The sequence below is a fragment of the Salvelinus sp. IW2-2015 genome, linkage group LG37, assembly GCF_002910315.2.
Source record: "Salvelinus sp. IW2-2015 linkage group LG37, ASM291031v2, whole genome shotgun sequence".
NCBI lineage: Eukaryota > Metazoa > Chordata > Actinopteri > Salmoniformes > Salmonidae > Salvelinus > Salvelinus sp. IW2-2015.
This window is the reverse complement of record NC_036876.1, coordinates 2,278,408-2,296,668: the sequence shown is the minus strand read 5'-3', so window position 1 is coordinate 2,296,668 and position 18,261 is coordinate 2,278,408. Positions and strand designations below refer to the sequence as shown.

The window sequence follows — 18,261 nt, the reverse complement described above, 5'->3', positions numbered from 1 at the left end:
GTGGAGGGGGAGAGAGAGAGGGAGGGAGAGAGAGGAGGAGAGAGAGGGGGGGGGGAGGAGAGAGGAGAGGGGGGGAGAGGGGGAGGAGAGAGAGAGAAGAGGGGTGGAGGAGAGGAGAGAGAGGGGGGGTGGAGGGAGAGAGAGGGGGGGTGGGGGAGAAGAGAGAGGGGGGGGTGGAGGGGGAGAGAGAGAGAGGAGTGAGGGAGGGAGGAGTGAGAGGAGGAGGAGGGAGGGGGGAGGAGGAGGAGGGAGGGGGAGTGAGAGGGATGAGGGGAGGAGAGGGGGAGTGAGAAGGGGAGGGAGGGGGAGAGGAGAGGGAGGGAGGGGAGGGAGGGGAGTGATGAGGGAGGGAGGGGAGGAGGGGGAGGGAGGGAGAGAGGGGAGGGAGAGGAGAGGAGGGGAGGGAGGGAGGGAGGGGAGGAGGGAGGGGGAGGGAGGGAGAGGAGAGGGGGGTGAGGAGTAGAAGGAGGGAGGGAGGGAGTGAGAGGGAGGAGGGGGGAGGGAGTGGAGAGGGGGGAGGGGAGGGAGTGAGAGGGGAGGGGGGAGTGAGGAGAGGGGAGGGAGGAGGGAGGGGAGGGAGGGGGAGGGGGAGGGAGGGAGGGGGGGAGGGAGGAGAGGGAGGGAGGGGGGAGGAGAGGGAGGGGGGGAGAAGGGGAGGAGGGGGAGAAGAGGGGGAGGAGAGGGAGGGAGGGGGGAGGGGGGAGGAGAGGGAGGTGAGGGGAGGGAGGGAGGAGGGGCGGGAGAGTGAGAGGAGGGAGGGGGGGGGAGTGAGAGGGAGGGAGGGGGGAGGGAGAGAGAGGAGGGAGGGGGGAGGGAGGAGGGGAGAGGGAGGGAGAGGGAGGAGGGGGAGGAGAGGGAGGGAGGGATGAAAGAGGGAGAGAGACAGGGAGGGAGGGAGGATGAAAGAGAGAGAGACAGGGAGGGAGGGAGGAGATGAAAGAGGAGAGAGACAGGGGAGGAGGGATGAAAAGAGGGAGAGAGGACAGGGAGGGGAGGGAGGGATGAAAGAGGGAGGAGACAGGAGGAGGAGGATGAAAGAGGGAAGAGAACTGTTACAACTAAAATGTAAACTACATGTATTTGTAAATGTAACTTATTTATATGTGAACTGAAATGGTCTTCATTTATTTTACTAGACTCTCTTATCCAGAGAGATTTACAGTAGGGKGTGCATACATTTTCASGCTGGTCCCCCMTGGGAATCGAACCCACAACCTGAGCATTACAAGCACAATGCTCTACCAACTGAGCCACATCATCACAAACCACTTGATGTCTCAATGTACTCAGTTAGTGTATTGAACATCGTTTTTCTTCATGGTGATAGAAAGTCTACAGGTTCTAACCTAGATGACCAGCCTATATACAATACAGTAATGTACATTTACATGAAGTGGTTTGTAAGGATGGTAAATTAAAACTGCACAAAAAGTGGTTGTTATCCATGTTATTTCATCAAAACAAATATTAATTTGATGTGGATGTTTTGGGTCTTTGCTTAAAACAAAAGAGGGCTCCCGAGTGGCACAGCGGTCTAAGGCACTGCATCTTAGTGCGAGAGGCGTAACTACAGACCCTGGTTTGATTCCAGGCGGTATCACAACCGGACGTGATTGGGAGCCCCATAAGGCAGCACTCAATAATATATATTTTTTTTATTCTGATTTTTCAGGGGGGGCTGCAGCATCCTCAGAACCCCTACTACACACACACACACACACACACACACACACACACACACACACAGAGAGAGAACACTTATAACATACTTTCCTATTGTTTCTGTCAGAGGAAACGTCATTACTGGATATTGGACTGGAAGAATATTACTCTGTATCAGAATGAGACAAGCACCAAGTACTACAAGGTAGTTCACTGGTTGTTGCTTAGCCTCTTAGATCTCACTGCCCCTATCTGAGATATCTACTGCAGCCCTTTGTGCTGTTGTCTGTGTTCAACTATTTTTGTACCGTGTTTTGTGCTGCTACCATGTTGTTGCCATGTTGTGTTGCTACCATGCTGTGTTGTCATGTGTTGCTGCCATGCTATGTTTTTGTCTTAGGTCTCTCTTTATGTAGTGTTGTGTTGTCTCTCTTGTCGTGATGTGTGTTTTGTCCTTTATTTTTAATCCCAGCCTCCATCCCTGCAGGAGGCCATTRGGTAGGCCGTCATTGTAAATAAGAATTGATTTGTTCTTAACTGACTWGCCTAGTTAAATAAAACATTTAAAAAGTTACATGGGATGAAAGAATCATCTAGCATTTACCAAACCAAGGCCAGGCAGTTACCTCAACACGACAGTACTGACCTCTAGTGGCCAAATAGAATATCAACATCAACAAATATGTTTTTTTCTGTCTTCCACCCTCCCTTATTTTGGGCTCCCGAGTGGCGCAGCGGTCTAAGGRACTGCATCTCAGTGCTWGAGGCGTCACTACAGACCCTGGTTTGATTTCAGGCTGTATCACAACCGGCCGTGATTGGGAGTCCCATAGGGCGGCGCACAATTGGCCCAGCGTCGTCCGGGTTTGACCGGGGTAGGCCGTCATTGTAAATAAGAATTTGTTCTTAACTGACATGCCTAGTTGAATAAAATTATCCCATGTCTCAGCCTATCCCTTACATTTTCATCCATTCTCCTTCCCCTCCCTCCCTCCCTCCCTCTCTAGGAGCTTCCTCTGTCTAACGTGCTGCAGGTGCGAGGCCCCGCTCAGCTGTCTGGCCCCTTGTTGCCAAACAACAGTGCCCACTCGTTCGAGGTGGTGACGGGCACGCTGGTATACTGTGTGCTGGCGGGCAGGGACGGGCAGGCCTGGGAGACCGCAGTACGCCAGGCTCTGATGCCTGTCCAGAGTAGCGGGCAGGCGGGCAAACAGGGACAGGGTGAGTCAGAGAGTTAGCTAGCATGTTTGGACTGTGGTAGAAGTGTAGTCAAAGACAGTACAATATGAAGACAGGCAGAATCAGTGATGCCAACTTAGCAATTTTGTTGCTAGATTTAGCAACTTTTCAGACTACCCTGGCAACTTTTTTTCAAACAGCACCTAGCAACACATTTAGCRACTTTTAAACATGTATTTAACTTTTAGCAACTTTTGAAAAGTGACTCAAACGCTAAAATGTACACATTTGCCCTCTACATGACTCAAAAACGATTTTCTCTGTCACACACTCAAGTCACAACACACGTGCCTGGCTGCAAAAGTGCATTGTGAGTGACGTCAGCAGCAGGCCAGCGGCAATATTAATATAGTTGGTCACAAATGTTTGATCTTGAACAGAACTTACAACATCAATCAACATGTCTCAATCAAAATTATACAGCCAGAAGTATAGAAAAGAGTGGGAGTCTGTACCTGAACAAATGTCAAATCATATTTTTTTCCGAGATGGCCAGTCAATTTGAGTAACGTTATTGTGTATTCTACGTAATGACGCAGTTTTACGTTATCACGCAATGACATCACAACGTCATTTAGCAACTTTTAGCAACAAATCAACCTGCCTCTAGCAATTTACCCAGAAAATGAGTTGGCAACACTGGGCAGAATCCRCAATCACACTTGTAGGCAATGTCATGGCGACGTTGGCTAGCTAAACTCATGTGCAGAAACATGTAATCGGGTCTAACGGTCGACTCGCGCCGAACTGCACACGTTCAGGCCGTCAAATCAAAGGCACTCCATTCATAAAAAGTTGTTGATGAATCGTATCTAAATACGGTCAAATTGCTTCTCCGTTATTGGTTCAATACACCAAATGATTTAATCTGTATTATAGAAGTGATTGATAGTGAATGGTTAAGAGGTATAATTTMTTTCATAAAACATTCTTGTGAAATGGTGTTAACACAGTGTTAATCATTGTGAAAGTGTTAATACAAGTCACATTGCTCTAAAATAATCATATTKATTTAAAGTATAAAAATCCAAAAGCCCCAACAGTTTGCTTTTTGTCTTCTTTTATTTCATAATAAATGACATTTAATGTGTAGAGATAAGTACTCACCAAAACAGTGCTGTTTTGGTAGTAGCCCTCCATCTAGAGGACAAGATGATCCCCATACAAGTTGGTGTTACAGCTGCCATTCCCCTTATGTTGCTCTAAGGAGAGTAGAGGAACAGACAGAGATATAATGAGGGGTGAGTTAGATTAACAGGGGGGATGAGACTTTTAACAGAACAGATGACTGAAGAAGTGTCTGTCTTCTGCTCACCCCCAAAGTGCTTGGTTAGACCAACCAGGAGCCCCTACTACCAGATTGAAGTGCTTGGTTAGACCAACCAGGAGCCCTACTACCAGATTGAAGTGCTTGGTTAGACCAACCAGGAGGCCCTACTGACCAGATGAAGTGCTTGGTTAGACCAACCAGACGCCCTACTACCAGATCGAAGTGCCTTGGCCTTAGACAACCAGGAAGCCCCTCACTACCCGATTTTGAAGTGCTTGGTTAGACCAACCAGGAGCCCTACTACCAGATTGAAGTGCTTGGTTAGACCAACCAGGAGCCCTACTACCAGATTGAAGCCATTTKTTGGACTTTAMGGGACCCTCYGCAACAGGGTTRCAGCCAGTGAGGGGCCAAAMGAGGTACATGCTGGTGATCCCCATACATGTTTGTGCTGCTGCCATTCCCCGTCACCACAGAGACAGACAGAGAGTAGAGGAACAGACAGAGATAGATGTCAATGGGCAATTTATTGTCATCAAGAAACTTGAACAAGGCAATGATCATTGAATCACCAGCTGGAATGGTGATTATTCCTCCAAATGTGCTTATSATTTGAGAGTTTCTTGCTGTGGTATCTTATCACCACACAGTTGCTTCTTGCTTGTCACTTTCATCAATAATCAACGAGTAAGACTCATTCCCAATGTCCTTTARTAGTTCCTCATGCACTGCAGGCCCTATAACTGCATTTATGAGCGCTGTGCATTTTTTCATGTGGATATTGATTCCTTTCTTAGCAATGTCTTCAACAACACAACCSAGGTGATCTACAGTTGCAGTGCTGGAGTGGTATGCTGCATGCAATATGTGCAGCCATCTGTACCTCGGATCGTTTAATTGTGTTATTCTCTCGTARAAATGTAGTTCCTGTGTTATGTTAATGTTAATGCATGCGAAAATGGAGCAGCATTTCTCTTGTGTTTGTGCATGAGAATTAAGATCGGTGTGATGGACTCGCATGTCTGTCATCTCCTGGGGTGCTCTTAGTCCATTCCTTTATATCCTGTTCTCTTTCCCWGTCTTTGCAATATTTTCGCCCATATCTTGCCCATTTGCCTGGCATTCTGACAGTAGAATCGTGTCTTGCCAGTAAACTGGCGTGTCAAATCGGTTCGTTCCTCTGACTTCAACTTTCTGGCCAATGTTAGCTAGCTAGCTGGATGCATACACAGAGGAAGSACATTGTTCGATCCTCTCTGAAACTATTGGATGATTATTTGTCAGTTTCTCTCCCTTCCTGTGTTGGCTTTAAATATTGGTAGGACTGGGGGCGGTCAGGATACAAAGAACGAAGCAAATAATTTTGAGGGATAAGTATGTAGCTAGCTATCTAGCGCTGCTGTTCGTTGTTGAATCGCACATCAATTGTCATGTTGCACTCTGTCTCGACAGTACTACACACACTCTCCTCTGGTTTGCCCCTCACTTCCAATGACTGTACATGACGCTCCTTCCCCGCCACCATTCACTAACTCGCAACAGCAGCCTGCCTCATATGCCTCACTGCCTGGTAGTCAACAGCAGCCTGCCTCATATGCCTCACTGCCTGGTAGTCAACAGCAGCCTGCTCATTGCCTCAATCCTACGCCCTAGTACCAGTCAAACAGCAGCCTGCCTCATACGCCCTCAACTGCCTGGTAGATCAACAGCAGCCTGCCTCATATGCTCACTGCCTGGTAGTCAACAGCAGCCTGCCTCACTGCCTGGTAGTCAACAGAGCAGCCTGCCTCATATGCCTCACTGCCTGGGTAGTCAACAGCAGCCCTGCCTCATAAATGCCTCAACTGCTGGGTAGTGCAACGCAGTCCTGCCTCATATGCCTCACCTGCTGGTAAGTCACAGCAGCCTGCCTCATATGCCTCACTGCCTGGTAGTCAACAGCAGCCTGCCTCATATGCCTCACTGCCTGGTAGTCAGCAGCAGTCTGCCTTATATGCTTCACTGCCTGGTAGTCAACAGCAGCCTGCCTCATATGCCTCACTGCCTGGTAGTCAACAGCAGTTGGTCACAGTGAAATTCATAGATTATAAAAAAAGATAAATGCCATGGCGGCCGCAGTGCAATTTAGAAGTAGACCCAAAACCCGCAACCCGCGACCAATATATGCTCACCTGCGACATCGTTMTCAAAGTAGAACAATGTACAGGAAAACCGCGAACATGGCAAGCCTTAATAACGTGTTCAACTACGTAAGACATTGGAATCTAGGTCATGCCTTTAGATTTTGAGAACATTTTAATTTAAGGAAGAATTTGTCACTTCTCTCTGGCCGTGTTCGAGAGCATCAAAACAACTGCAGGTGACTGCAGACTGACTGATCTACAAATCACRTCATCATAAATAACGACTCGTTATTATTTGTAGATCAGTCAGTCAGTCACAATTTATCCATGCTATACATTGCGTTTTTGATCCTCTTGAACACGGCCTATTGACTTCTCAAACCCCAAACTCAGCCTGGTCTGTGTGGTCTGTTTCGCAAACGTTCCCGGTAGTCTCACAATGTTGCACCTCTGGGTTTAGAAACTCTGTGGTGTAGTATTGTTCTGAGACATGTAAATGAGTGACATCCGAGTAARGTATTTAGAGAATTTGGTCATTTAGGTTTCTGTCTGAACCCTCTGTGAGCGTCCCGACGCACCACCTTGGCATCCTGTGTCACTGTTGGCCAAACTCTCCATATCTCTGTGACATGCCAAGGGATGGTCTCCSACATGGTTTGCATAAAGGTTTTGTAGTGAAGCTGGCATCATAAGGGATGTTAGATTTAGTTCATGTCCATGCTCATATTCCTTAACTTTTGATCAAAGAATACWCTTTCTGTTATAGACCATGGACCCCAGAGTGGAGAGAAACCGGTAAGTGGGAGGGGAGGATGGAGGGTAATGGATCTATATTGTGTATGAACTCTCAAAGACTCGTTGCTTTTGTCTGAAATGGATAGATGAGTAACTAACACTGTATTTGTGTGTGTTCTTTACATTCGTATTTATGTTTGTGTGTGTGTGTATTTATGTTTGTGTGTATTTATGTGTCTGTGTCTTTCAGGACGTCAGTTCAGTGTATCAGATCTTCACTGATGAGGTGCTTGGTTCAGGACAGTTTGGAGTGGTGTATAGAGGTGGGTTTGACATCACTCTAGATACGATACGTTACACTAGAGGAGATACTTTCTATACTGTTACCTGTTAGGAACATTTAGTTCCTTCTATTGAGATTATATAGTATTAGCATTGTATTAAGTCGCTCCAATTTGTAAGTCGCTCTGGATAAGAGCGTCTGCTAAATGACTTAAATGTAAATGTATTAGATGGCTAGCTGAGAGTCTACTCTCGTCTCCAGGCACCCACAGACAGTCTGGTCACCCAGTGGCCATCAAGGTCATCGACAAAACCCGTTTCCCTACCAAACAGGAGAGACAGTTGAGGAACGAGCAGGCAATTCTACAGGTGAAGGTTCTAGATCTGTGTGTTTGGATTCAATTTGTATTACAGGGAGTTAGGGTATTTGAAATTAACATGGCTCCAGAGTGGCGCAGCGGTCTAAGGCACTGCATCTCAGTGCTTGAGGCGTCACTACAGACACCCTGGTTCGAATCCAGGCTGTTTCACAACCGATTGAGATTCCCATAGGGCGGTGCACAATTGGCCCAGTGTCAGCTGGGTTTGGCCGGTGTAGGCCGTCATTGTAAATAAGAATTTGTTCTTAACTGATTTGCCTAGTTCAATGAAGGTTAAATAAATAAAAAATCCATTGTGTGTGTGTCCAGAATCTGTCTCACCTGGGTGTAGTTCTACTGGAGGGAATGTTTGAGACCCTGGAGCATGTCTTCGTTGTCATGGAGAAGCTCCATGGCGACATGCTGGAGATGATTCTGTCCAATGAAAAGGGCCGTCTGCCAGAGCGCACGACACGCTTCCTGGTTACACAGGTACTGGTCACGTAGCAAGGGAACACTGATTATTTCTTCAACGGTCTGCGGTACTGAAGTAGTTCTGGGGGAAAGTAGTACTTTTATAATACTTGTCTCTCATCATTTGCTGCATATGCCACTCTGTAAAATCACTTCAAAGATTCCATTGATTCCTAAAGAGGAATCACTTGATTTTGATCTTTGTTGACTCACAGACTAGTGTGTGTGTGTGTGTGTAGATTCTAGAGGCCCTGCGCTACCTGCACTTCAAACACATCGCTCACTGTGACCTGAAACCTGAGAATGTATTGGTGGCCTCCCCAGATCCTTTCCCTCAGGTTGGTGTGTGTGTGTGTACACTTGTCAATCTCCCTCAGTGTGAGACTCTCTACTTGGTTAATAATCCTTCCAATATCAGACTTTACAGTGACTCCTCTCCTCCTTCCTCTCAGGTTAAGCTGTGTGACTTTGGCTTCGCCCGAATCATCGGCGAGAAGTCTTTCCGCCGCTCAGTGGTGGGCACGCCGGCCTACCTGGCGCCCGAGGTCATCAGTATCCATGGTTACAACCGTTCGCTGGACATGTGGGCTGTGGGCGTGGTCCTGTACGTTAGCCTGAGCGGAACGTTCCCCTTCAACGAGGATGAGGACATCAGTCAACAGATCACCAACGCTACCTTCATGTACCCCCGTCTGCTCTGGTCTAACATCTCACTAGAGGGTAAGTCTGTACCCCCGTCTGCCCTGGTCTAACATCTTACTAGAGGGTAAGTCTGTACCCCCGTCTGCTCTGGTCTAACATCTCACTAGAGGGTAAGTCTGTACCCCCGTCTGCTCTGGTCTAACATCTCACTAGAGGGTAAGTCTGTACCCTGCCTGCCCTGGTCTAACATCTCACTAGAGGGTAAGTCTGTACCTCACTTACCTTGGTCTAACATCTCACTAGAGGGTAAGTCTGTACCAGTCTGCCCTGGTCTAACATCTCACTAGAGGGTAAGTCTGTACCTCACTTACCCTGGTCTAACATCTCACTAGAGGGTAAGTCTGTACCAGTCTGCCCTGGTCTAACATCTCACAACAGGGTAAGTCTAGATACGTTCAGCGCTCCCTGATTAAACATTCTCACGTAGGGGAAAGTGCTGCTTCTCGCTGCCTGAGTGGGCGATCTACTCACTAGAGCGAGAGTCTGTTCTCAGCCTGCCCGGATCTAACATCTCACTAAGGCGGGTAAGTCGTGGACGTCAGCCCCTGCCCCTGCGGTCCTAACAATCTCACGCGGGTAAGCTCTGTACCCTGCCTACCCTTGGTCTAACAACTCAGTAGAGGTAGTCTGGTACCCTGCCGTGCCGTTGGTCTAAACATCTCACTCAGAGCGGTAAGTCTGTGACTCGCTTGCCCTGGTCGTAACAGTCCTCACTGCAGAGAATAAGTGACGTACTGCAAGGGCCTGCCCTGGAGTTAGACACTTCTCACTGGGGTAAGTCCTTACTCAGCCTGTCCTGGTCTAACAGTCATCACATAGCGGTGTCCGGTCTGTACCCCCGTCTGCCCTGGTCTAACATCTCACTCAGAGGGTAAGTTCTGATGACTCTCAGTCCTGTCCGGTCACCATCTCCCTAGAGGTACAGTCGTGTAGCTCCCGCCTGCCGGTCGTACCACTATCAACTAGAGGTAAGCTCTGTACTCAGCCTGTCCTGGTCTAACATCTCACTAGAGGGTAAGTCTGTACTCAGCCTGCCCTGGTCTAACATCTCACTAGAGGGTGAGCAGGGTTTTCCCCTAGTGTTTTGTCTAAGGTGGGGAGCAGAAGCCAATGAATCAGCATTCAGGGCTGACATTGCCTCTCTCTCCTCTCTGTCTCTCTGTCTCCATCTCTTTCTCTCTCTCCTCCCTGTCTCTCTGTCTCTCTGTCTCCATCTCTTTCTCTCTCTCCCTCTGTAGCGGTGAGTCTGATCAACAACCTTCTCCAGGTGTCAGTGAGACGTAGGTTCAGTGTGGGGAAGGCCCTGGGACACCCCTGGCTACAGGTAAGAGACCTCAACCTGTATGAATGGACAATCACTGACAGGCTGGGGGGTTATTTCAGATGCTGTGTGAAGAGGTAGGGATTCAGATGTTTTCTGAAGATGCCATGGACTCTGCTCTCCTAGCGTCATGGGGAAGCTCGTTCCACCATTGGTGTATCAGGACAGAGAAGGGATTTGACTGGGCTGAGCGGGAGCTGACCACCCGTAGGGGTGGGAGGACCAAGAGACCCTAGCCATAACTCTAACACTTACCCTAACCCTATCCCAACCKTTCTCCTGARKYTTTACCATAYCCCTATTCTTAACCAAACCATGACCTTAACACCCCAGGACTTCCAGTTGTGGTGTGACCTGAGGGAGTTTGAGCAGAGGATGGGCTGCCAGTACCTGACCCATGAGGGAGACGAGGACCGCTGGAGACGCCACGCCCAGGAGAGGGGCCTGGTCTTCCCTCTCACCTCCCCTGGACCCCCGCGCGATGACAGCCTGTGACCCGAGGCCCAAAGGTGTAAGGTCAATGGCCGGACAAGATGGCTACTGGACTACTGGTGTGTTTCAGTGGTGACCAGCAGAAACAAAATGAATTCTGTTGAACTGCTAAAGAAGCACACAGCGACCTATGCTTTTTATGGACAAYAGTCTTAAAAAGATATATGATTACTGTAATTTTTTGTCATGATACTACTATACTGCCTGCGTCTGAGTGATGGAAGCCAGGTGAACAGGCCGTGGCTCAGGTGGCTAAAGTCCTCGATGATCTTCTTGGCCTTCCTGTGACAGCTGGTGTTGTAGGTGTCCTGGAAGTCAGACAGAGAGCACCCGATGGTGCGTTTGGCTAAGCGTACCACCCTCTGTAGAGCCTTGCGATCAGRGGCGGTGTGGTTGCCGTCCCGYCAGTATGCTCTCGATACCCCTGTCCACTTCATGGTGCTGTTCACCAAACAATAAACAGCATTGCTAATCTCTTGACTCGACACTCAGTAACTTGCTTAATTTTTTATCAAATATTTGCAAATGTATGGTGTTTAAAATCCTRTATATAGAGTGAAAAATAGATACATTTAACTGGTGCTATTGTTTAGGGGGTTAATATTAAAGGTTCTAAAAGGGTTTAAATCTAGGTTGTCTTTCTCTGTCTTTTCCTCTCTATCGCTCTCTCTTCCCTCTTCCCTCTAACCCCGCCCTCTGGCAAAACCCCTCCCACAACCTCTTCTGAGAAAAGGAAACTGATCAGTCTCATCTCTCTCTCTCCAGAGGAGTCATGCCCATAGGGGGCACAGATTTGTCCTGTTTAATTTTAGTTTTTGTTGTTTCTCTGTAATACTACTAGCCACCTAGCAATTTTATAAAGTTGAATTTAGCTAGCCCAGATAGGTTCCCAATCTCCCAACCTCATAGCTAGCTACTAAGAAGCCATTTCTAGAGTAGCTAGCTTGTCTAACTATAGTATATTAGCTGGCATGCCAGCAAGGAATAACTAAAGGTACTAAATCATTCCTTTCAATCTTATGCCCAGATTTTAGAAGAGATGCAGAGAAGCGTATTTAGTTTCTTTATAAAAAGAACCACCAGTCTGGAGGGTACAGACAGCTTAAGAGTTGTGCTTAAATATGCAGYAAAATTGACATTTTTAAAATAGAATTAAACATAACGAGTGTGGCTCTAGATTTCAGGAAAAGGCTGATTCAGGTGTTTGAAAAATGCTAAATTCTCCACCTTCCGGACTGGCGGCCTAGCTCCCTCCAGAACTCCCTCAAGCCTCATGTACTTTGTTCTGCCTCAGATTTTTGGGCTGCAAGACGCCTCTGTCTCTCTCTGTCTCCATCTGTCCGTCTTTGTCTCTCTCTATCTGTCCGTCTCTCTTTCTCTCTCTCTCTCTCGCTCTCTCTCTCGCTCTCTCTCTCGCTCTCTCTCTCGCTCTCTCTCTCGCTCTCTATCTATCAGTCCGTCTTTGTCTCTCGCTCTCTCTCTCTCTCTCACCCACCTGTTTGTGCTTATTCCTACTCCATTGTGATAATCAATCCAAACTGATCTTAGTCTCTGTGTGAGAGTGAGCAACAGTCCAAATGGCTCAACAAGGATGTCTGCTGAACCAGGACCAGCTTTGTTGTTGCTATTTCTGTCTGGATCTACTGAAGGAGCCGGTCACTATCCCCTGTGGACACAATTACTGCCGGAGCTGTATTGAGGGAGGCTGGGATCAAGATGATCGGAAGGGTTTCTTCAGCTGCCCCCAGTGCAGGAAAAACCTTCACTCCAAGGCCAACTTTGATGAAAAATAACATGTTGGCTGAGTCGGTGGAGACACTCCAGGCTGCTTCCCCTCCTAGCTGGGGATGAGTCAGCAGTTCCAGCAGAGAATCCAGGACAGAGAGAAGGTTCTGAAGGAGCTCCAACAGGCTGAGGAGATTCTCAAGGTGAGAATTATTATTATGGACCAGAGGAGACGCACCATTTCACTTCCCTCAGTGAGAAAGTGAGAGAGGCCACTATTCAATCCCACTGAGGGGAACAGGGCTCTGAGTGTTAGTGAATTCACTCACTCACGCACGCACGCACACACACAACAGAGCTCTGCAGTGGAGGACATTGAGAGGTTATTTACTGAGCTGATCCGCTCCATTGAGAGAAGGCGCCCTGAGGTGCAGGAGCTGATCAGAGCCCAGGAGAAGGCTGACGTGAGTCGAGTTGAAGAACTCCTGAAGCAACTGGAGCAGGAGGTGGCTGAGCTGAGGAGAGACGCTGAGCTGGAACAGCTCTCACACACAGAGGATCACATCCATTTCCTCCAGGTAACTTACTAAATTGACATTGTTACATTAAAACTAGAGCCTACATCTATCCATAGTGAAGATATACAGTTTCTTAATCATCTGCTTTCTACCTCTCCCTCTCCTCCCCCTCTATCTCTCCCCTCTCTCTCTTTCTTTTTTCTACAGAGTTATCAGTCTCTGCAGTCCCAGTGTATCTTCAGACTTACCCAGTATCGTTGTCTGTCCTCTTCAGTACTTCAGAGCTGTGAGTAAGTCTGTGTCTGAGTTGAGAGAGAAACTAGAAGACCTCCTGAAAGAAGAATGAACCAATATCTCCACTATAGGTGGGTTGATAATAATTCTTAAATAATGCTAAATAATAAGTTATGTACTTTAACAAATCCATGTTTTTATACATGTGCAATTATATTATAGTGATAATAACATTCCCTCTCTCTGTGAATGTGTTTGTGTGTCTGTAGTGAAAACAGTGGATGTTTTACTGCCTCTAGAACCCAAGACCAGCGAACAGTTCTTAAAATGTGAGACTCTTTATCACAGATTATAAATGAAATTGTTCTATTTAATTTTGTCCTCTTCATCCTGAAGCAACTAACAGTCTCTAAGTACTGACACTCAAAAATCACAAGATATACACTGAGTATACAAAACACGAAGAACACCTGCTCTTTCCATGTCATAGACTGACCAGGTGAATCCAGGTGAGAGCTATGATCCCTTATTTAAGTCACTTGTTAAATCCACTTCAATCAGTGTAGATGAAGGGGAGGAGACGGGTTATAGTCTGTATAAGCTGGAAGTAGAGGCCTAAGTGTTGTGGTTCACTAGTTTACTCCAATTAGGAGAGGGGTGACAGGGTTACAAAGTAATAAAGGAAAATACATATATTTTTTAAAGACGTATGTATACAAAAAAATACGTTTGTTTAATTTTTTTTAAATAGAATGATCCACCACCCAAAGGACATTCAGCAAACTTGACACATGGGCCAGCATCCCTGTGGAACGCTTTAAACACCTTATAGAGTCCATGCCCTGACAAATTGTGGCTGTTATGAGGGGAAAAGGGGGTGCAACTCAYTATTAGGAAGGTGTTCCTAATGTTTTGTYCACTGTGTAAATATATAACAATAGTAGATATAGTCAGACTAGTTAGCTGCTTATCTGATTTTCAAATTGCTAGAATCTCTACTCTGCTATAATCAGAGACAGGGCAGATACAGTATGTGACTTAACTTATTGTTCTATCTAGCTCCCCTGATTGGTCTCTGCTCTGCTCTTCTCCTAGACTCCTGCAGCTCACACTGGACCCAAACACAGCACACAAACACCTCACCCTGTCTGAGGRGAACAGAAAGGTGACATATACAAGACAACCCCATCCATATCCTGAGCATCCAGAAAGGTCCACTGGTTCTCAGGTGCTGTGTAGAGAGGGTCTGTCTGGACGCTGTTACTGGGAGCTTGAGAGGACTGTTCAGTATGTTCATACAGCAGTCTCCTATAAAGACATCATTAGAGGGTCAGCTAAAGACTCCTTATTCTGGCTAAATGAAAAGTCCTGGAGTTTAAAATGCACTAGTAATGGTTATAGTTTCTACCACAATACTGTTATGACTAAAGTATCAGGCCCTCTGTCCTCCAGAGTAGGAGTGTACCTGAATCACAAGGCAGGTACTCTGTCCTTCTACAGAATCTCTTCTGATACAATGACCCCCTCCACAGAGTCCAGACAACATTCACTCAGCACCTCTATCCTGGGTTTGGGCTTTGGCACAGTACYGCAGAGCCCTGTAAACTGTGGTAGAAATCCCCACACTAAAGAGATGCTTCATCATGCTTTTTCTCAAAGATTTGATATTTAACTGTTTTATTCCTTTACTGTTGATGTTTATAGATTGAGGGAATTAAATATACTTTGATAAAACACAGTGTTTAATCTTTAATGTTCACATTCATCTAGAGTTTCTGACACAAAGACCCTCCAAAGAGTTCAGACAACATTCAGTCAGCCACTCTGTAACCGTGTGACTCAGTTGGTAGACAACATTCAGTCAGCCACTCTGTAACCCGTGTGACTCAGTTGGTAGACAACATTCAGTCAGCCACTCTGTAACGGTGTGACTCAGTTGGTAGATAACATTCAGTCAGCCACTCTGTAACCGTGTGACTCAGTTGGTAGATAACATTCAGTCAGCACTCTATACCGTGTGACTCAGTTGGTAGATTACTGGCCTTGCAACGCCAGGGTTGTGGGTTTCATTTCCCACGAGGCACCAGTATGAAAATGTATGCAATTGCTGYATAAGAACGTCTGCTAAATGACTTAAATGTATAATGAGTCTGGGGTTTGTTATCAGCACAGTAATGATACTTCAGAGCTGTGTAAACTGTGGTAGAGGTCACCACACTGGAATGAAACTTTATAATGCTCTTTTCTGATTTGATCATGACATATTTATTGACTTTACTGTTGTAATCGTGTACATTCAGATTCATCACAATATATGTTCACTTTTATGTCAAATAGTGAATATTGTTAATCATCACTAATTATTATCTATGTACTGTATGTCAATGAATCAATATAGGTTCCTTGGTATTAATCTCAGTTGTTTTRCTACTAGCATGTAATGTGCTGTAATACGTATTTAGGTGAGAATCCTAAACTCTACTCCGAGTTACATTTTCACTTATTCATGCATTGATGTCAATAGGAGACAGTGAACATTTGGCTTAACATCATTGGATAGATTTCYTTGGGATAGTTTGCTCTTAGGTTGCACATACCACTTGATCAACCATCATAAACGTGTCCAGCTGATGGGGCTGTTTGCTAAACAATAAACAGCTTTGCTAATCAGTAGATCTGACACTCAGTAACTCAGTAATTAGCTACATTTTCTATGAAATCTTTGGAGATGTAGGGTGTTTATAATCCCCTATTGTAGTGAAGAATAGATCAAGTAACTGATGCTACTGTTCAGTGGCTTGATAATAAAGGGTTTAAAACTCTTGTCTCTCTCTCTCTCTCTCTCTCTTACTCTCTCTGTTGTTTCTTATTACGGTACGAATTTAACTCAGTGTCATTGGCTATAGCGTTCATTGAATTACGTTTCGAATGTTTGTTCGTTTTGTAAATTCTAATTTCCCCCTTTAGTCAGAGCTAATTATTTATGTCTCACTCTCTCGCAATTCAATTCAGGGCTTTATTGGCATGGGAAACATATGTTTACATTGCCAAAGCAAGTGAAATAGATAATAAACAAAAGCGAAATAAAGAATCAGAAATTAACAGTAAACATTTGTAGGGTTAAAGTTGATTCTGGGGGTCTTCTAAAGAACCCAACTATTGATTATGTTGTTATTGATTTGCTTACGTGCCATTGTACTTATGCTCACTGTATAGCTGAATATTGAGGCARCTGTGTCTAGCTCTCTGCCAGAACCCGCAGCCTGGTGTCTGTGAGAAAAGGTGAGAAAAGGGACTGTGTGTGATAGTGAGACAGCTTCTGTTTTTCTRTGAAACTAGGGAAGATTTGCATACTGCTGAGACCGGTTCTCAGAAACCTTGTGTTAAGATTAACTTGTTCTTTTAGCTGCACATGCAGGGTTTGACAGGAGATCATATCATAAGGTGTGATCTCGGGTATATAAGATGCTGTCTTTTGTTCAGGGCAGAACTCAGGAGAGACATCAGTTGTATGTCGGATGTTTGAACTTTGACTTCTGTCTACAGCTGTATTTTGATTAAAATTGTTATGATTTATAYGTGCACATTTTGAGTGTTCCTTATTTGTTAAGTAAATAACAGAGCCCAGAATAGTGGAAACAACATATTACACTCACAAATGTTTCAGGTGAATAGAGACATTTCAAATGTCATATTATGGATTTGTACATTGATTCAAATAGTTAAAGTACAAAATAAAGTGAAAATAAATAAACATAAATATGGGTTGTATTTGGTTTTTGATCTTCACTGGTTGCCCTTTTCTTGTGGCAACAGGTTACAAATCTTGCTGCTGTGATAGCATACTTTGGTGTTTCACCTAACCCAGTGGTTCCCAAACTTTTTATAGTCCCGTACCCCTTCAAACATTCAACCTCCAGCTGCGTACCCCCTCTAGCACCAGGGTCAGCGCACTCTCAAATTTAGTTTTTTCGCCATCATTGTAAGCCTGCCACACACACACTATACAATACATTTATTACATTTTAAAGCGAGAGCAAAACTCTTGACAAATGACAAAAACAAATATTTGAAAACGAATGCAAAAATCATTTTCGTTTAAACTTTCCCAGCAACCAATCCTATTGAATACATTTTGCKRAMCTTCTTGCCTGCATGTACTACCTTTTGGTTACGCTACTCGTATCTTTGCTTTCGATGCCAGTCTTTTCAGTTGAGAGTTTTGGCATTARTTTTCCGTGAAGGGCGGGGTTTAGAGGGAGGCGTAGACAATGAGTCTCCATTGGTCCGCTAGTTTTGGAGTAACGGTTCGTCTTAACCCAATCAATGAACACGATAGACTTTTTTTCATATTTAAAATTTTTTAAATCATATTTTTTTATTAACAACAAATCTATACAGGAAGTACATGTGGGAACACAAGTATACATACATAATATACAAAGTACAATTGGGCTAGGGGGTCCAATATCACATTACACAAGGACCTTAAGGGACAGACATACATTTACTATTATAACAGCTTTTTTGTTAGTAGAGTATTTAATTGTCTTAAAATACAGTTCAATACATTTTTGTAAAGTAAGAAAATGTGGTGTTTTGTTTGTAAATTTACATTTGTGAATATGAAATTTGGCCAAAAGAATAACGACATGAATGACATAAAATTGTTTCATCTTATTTCTATTGCAGGTAAAGAATCCAAGCACTACATCTCTCCACAATAGTGTAAAATCTTCATAAATGTGTTCAATTATAAATCTACTGATGGCTTGCCACAGTTTTCTTACATGAATACAATGCAACACTGTTTCTGGGTGGTCAATAAAGAGGAACAATTTGAGTTGATGGTTTCCTTAAACTTCTTCATTGTCACGTTCTGACCTTTATTTTCCTTTGTTTTGTCTTTAGTTAGTATGTTCAGGGAGTGAGTTGGGGTGGGCAGTTCTATGTTGTCTGTTTCTATGTGGGGTTTTCTAGTTTGGCCTGACATGGTTCTCAATCAGAGGCAGGTGTTTTGTGTTGTCTCTGATTGGGAACCATATTTAGGTAGTCTGTTTTGTATTGTGGGTTGTGGGTTATTGTCTATGTCATTACGTAAGTTGCCTGTGTCTGCACTTGTCGT

At 45.1% G+C, this 18,261-nt stretch overlaps 1 protein-coding gene and 1 pseudogene across 1 annotated transcript in view; both read left to right on the top strand.

The window, feature by feature from the left end:
- Positions 1-12,004, top strand: part of LOC111960141 (serine/threonine-protein kinase D3) — a 23,061-nt gene extending 11,057 nt beyond the window's left edge. The window contains exons 9-18 of the mRNA XM_023982045.2: positions 1,792-1,867; positions 2,670-2,883; positions 7,061-7,089; positions 7,280-7,352; positions 7,574-7,680; positions 8,001-8,162; positions 8,384-8,482; positions 8,597-8,864; positions 10,085-10,170; positions 10,501-12,004. Of these exons, the coding sequence (XP_023837813.1) occupies positions 1,792-1,867; positions 2,670-2,883; positions 7,061-7,089; positions 7,280-7,352; positions 7,574-7,680; positions 8,001-8,162; positions 8,384-8,482; positions 8,597-8,864; positions 10,085-10,170; positions 10,501-10,662 (1,276 nt within the window). The 3' untranslated portion in view covers positions 10,663-12,004. The remainder of the gene's footprint in view (positions 1-1,791; positions 1,868-2,669; positions 2,884-7,060; positions 7,090-7,279; positions 7,353-7,573; positions 7,681-8,000; positions 8,163-8,383; positions 8,483-8,596; positions 8,865-10,084; positions 10,171-10,500) is intronic.
- Positions 12,005-12,231: 227 nt separating this feature from the next.
- On the top strand, positions 12,232-15,296 carry LOC139023840 (tripartite motif-containing protein 16-like protein; annotated as a pseudogene).
- Positions 15,297-18,261: the final 2,965 nt, after the last annotated feature.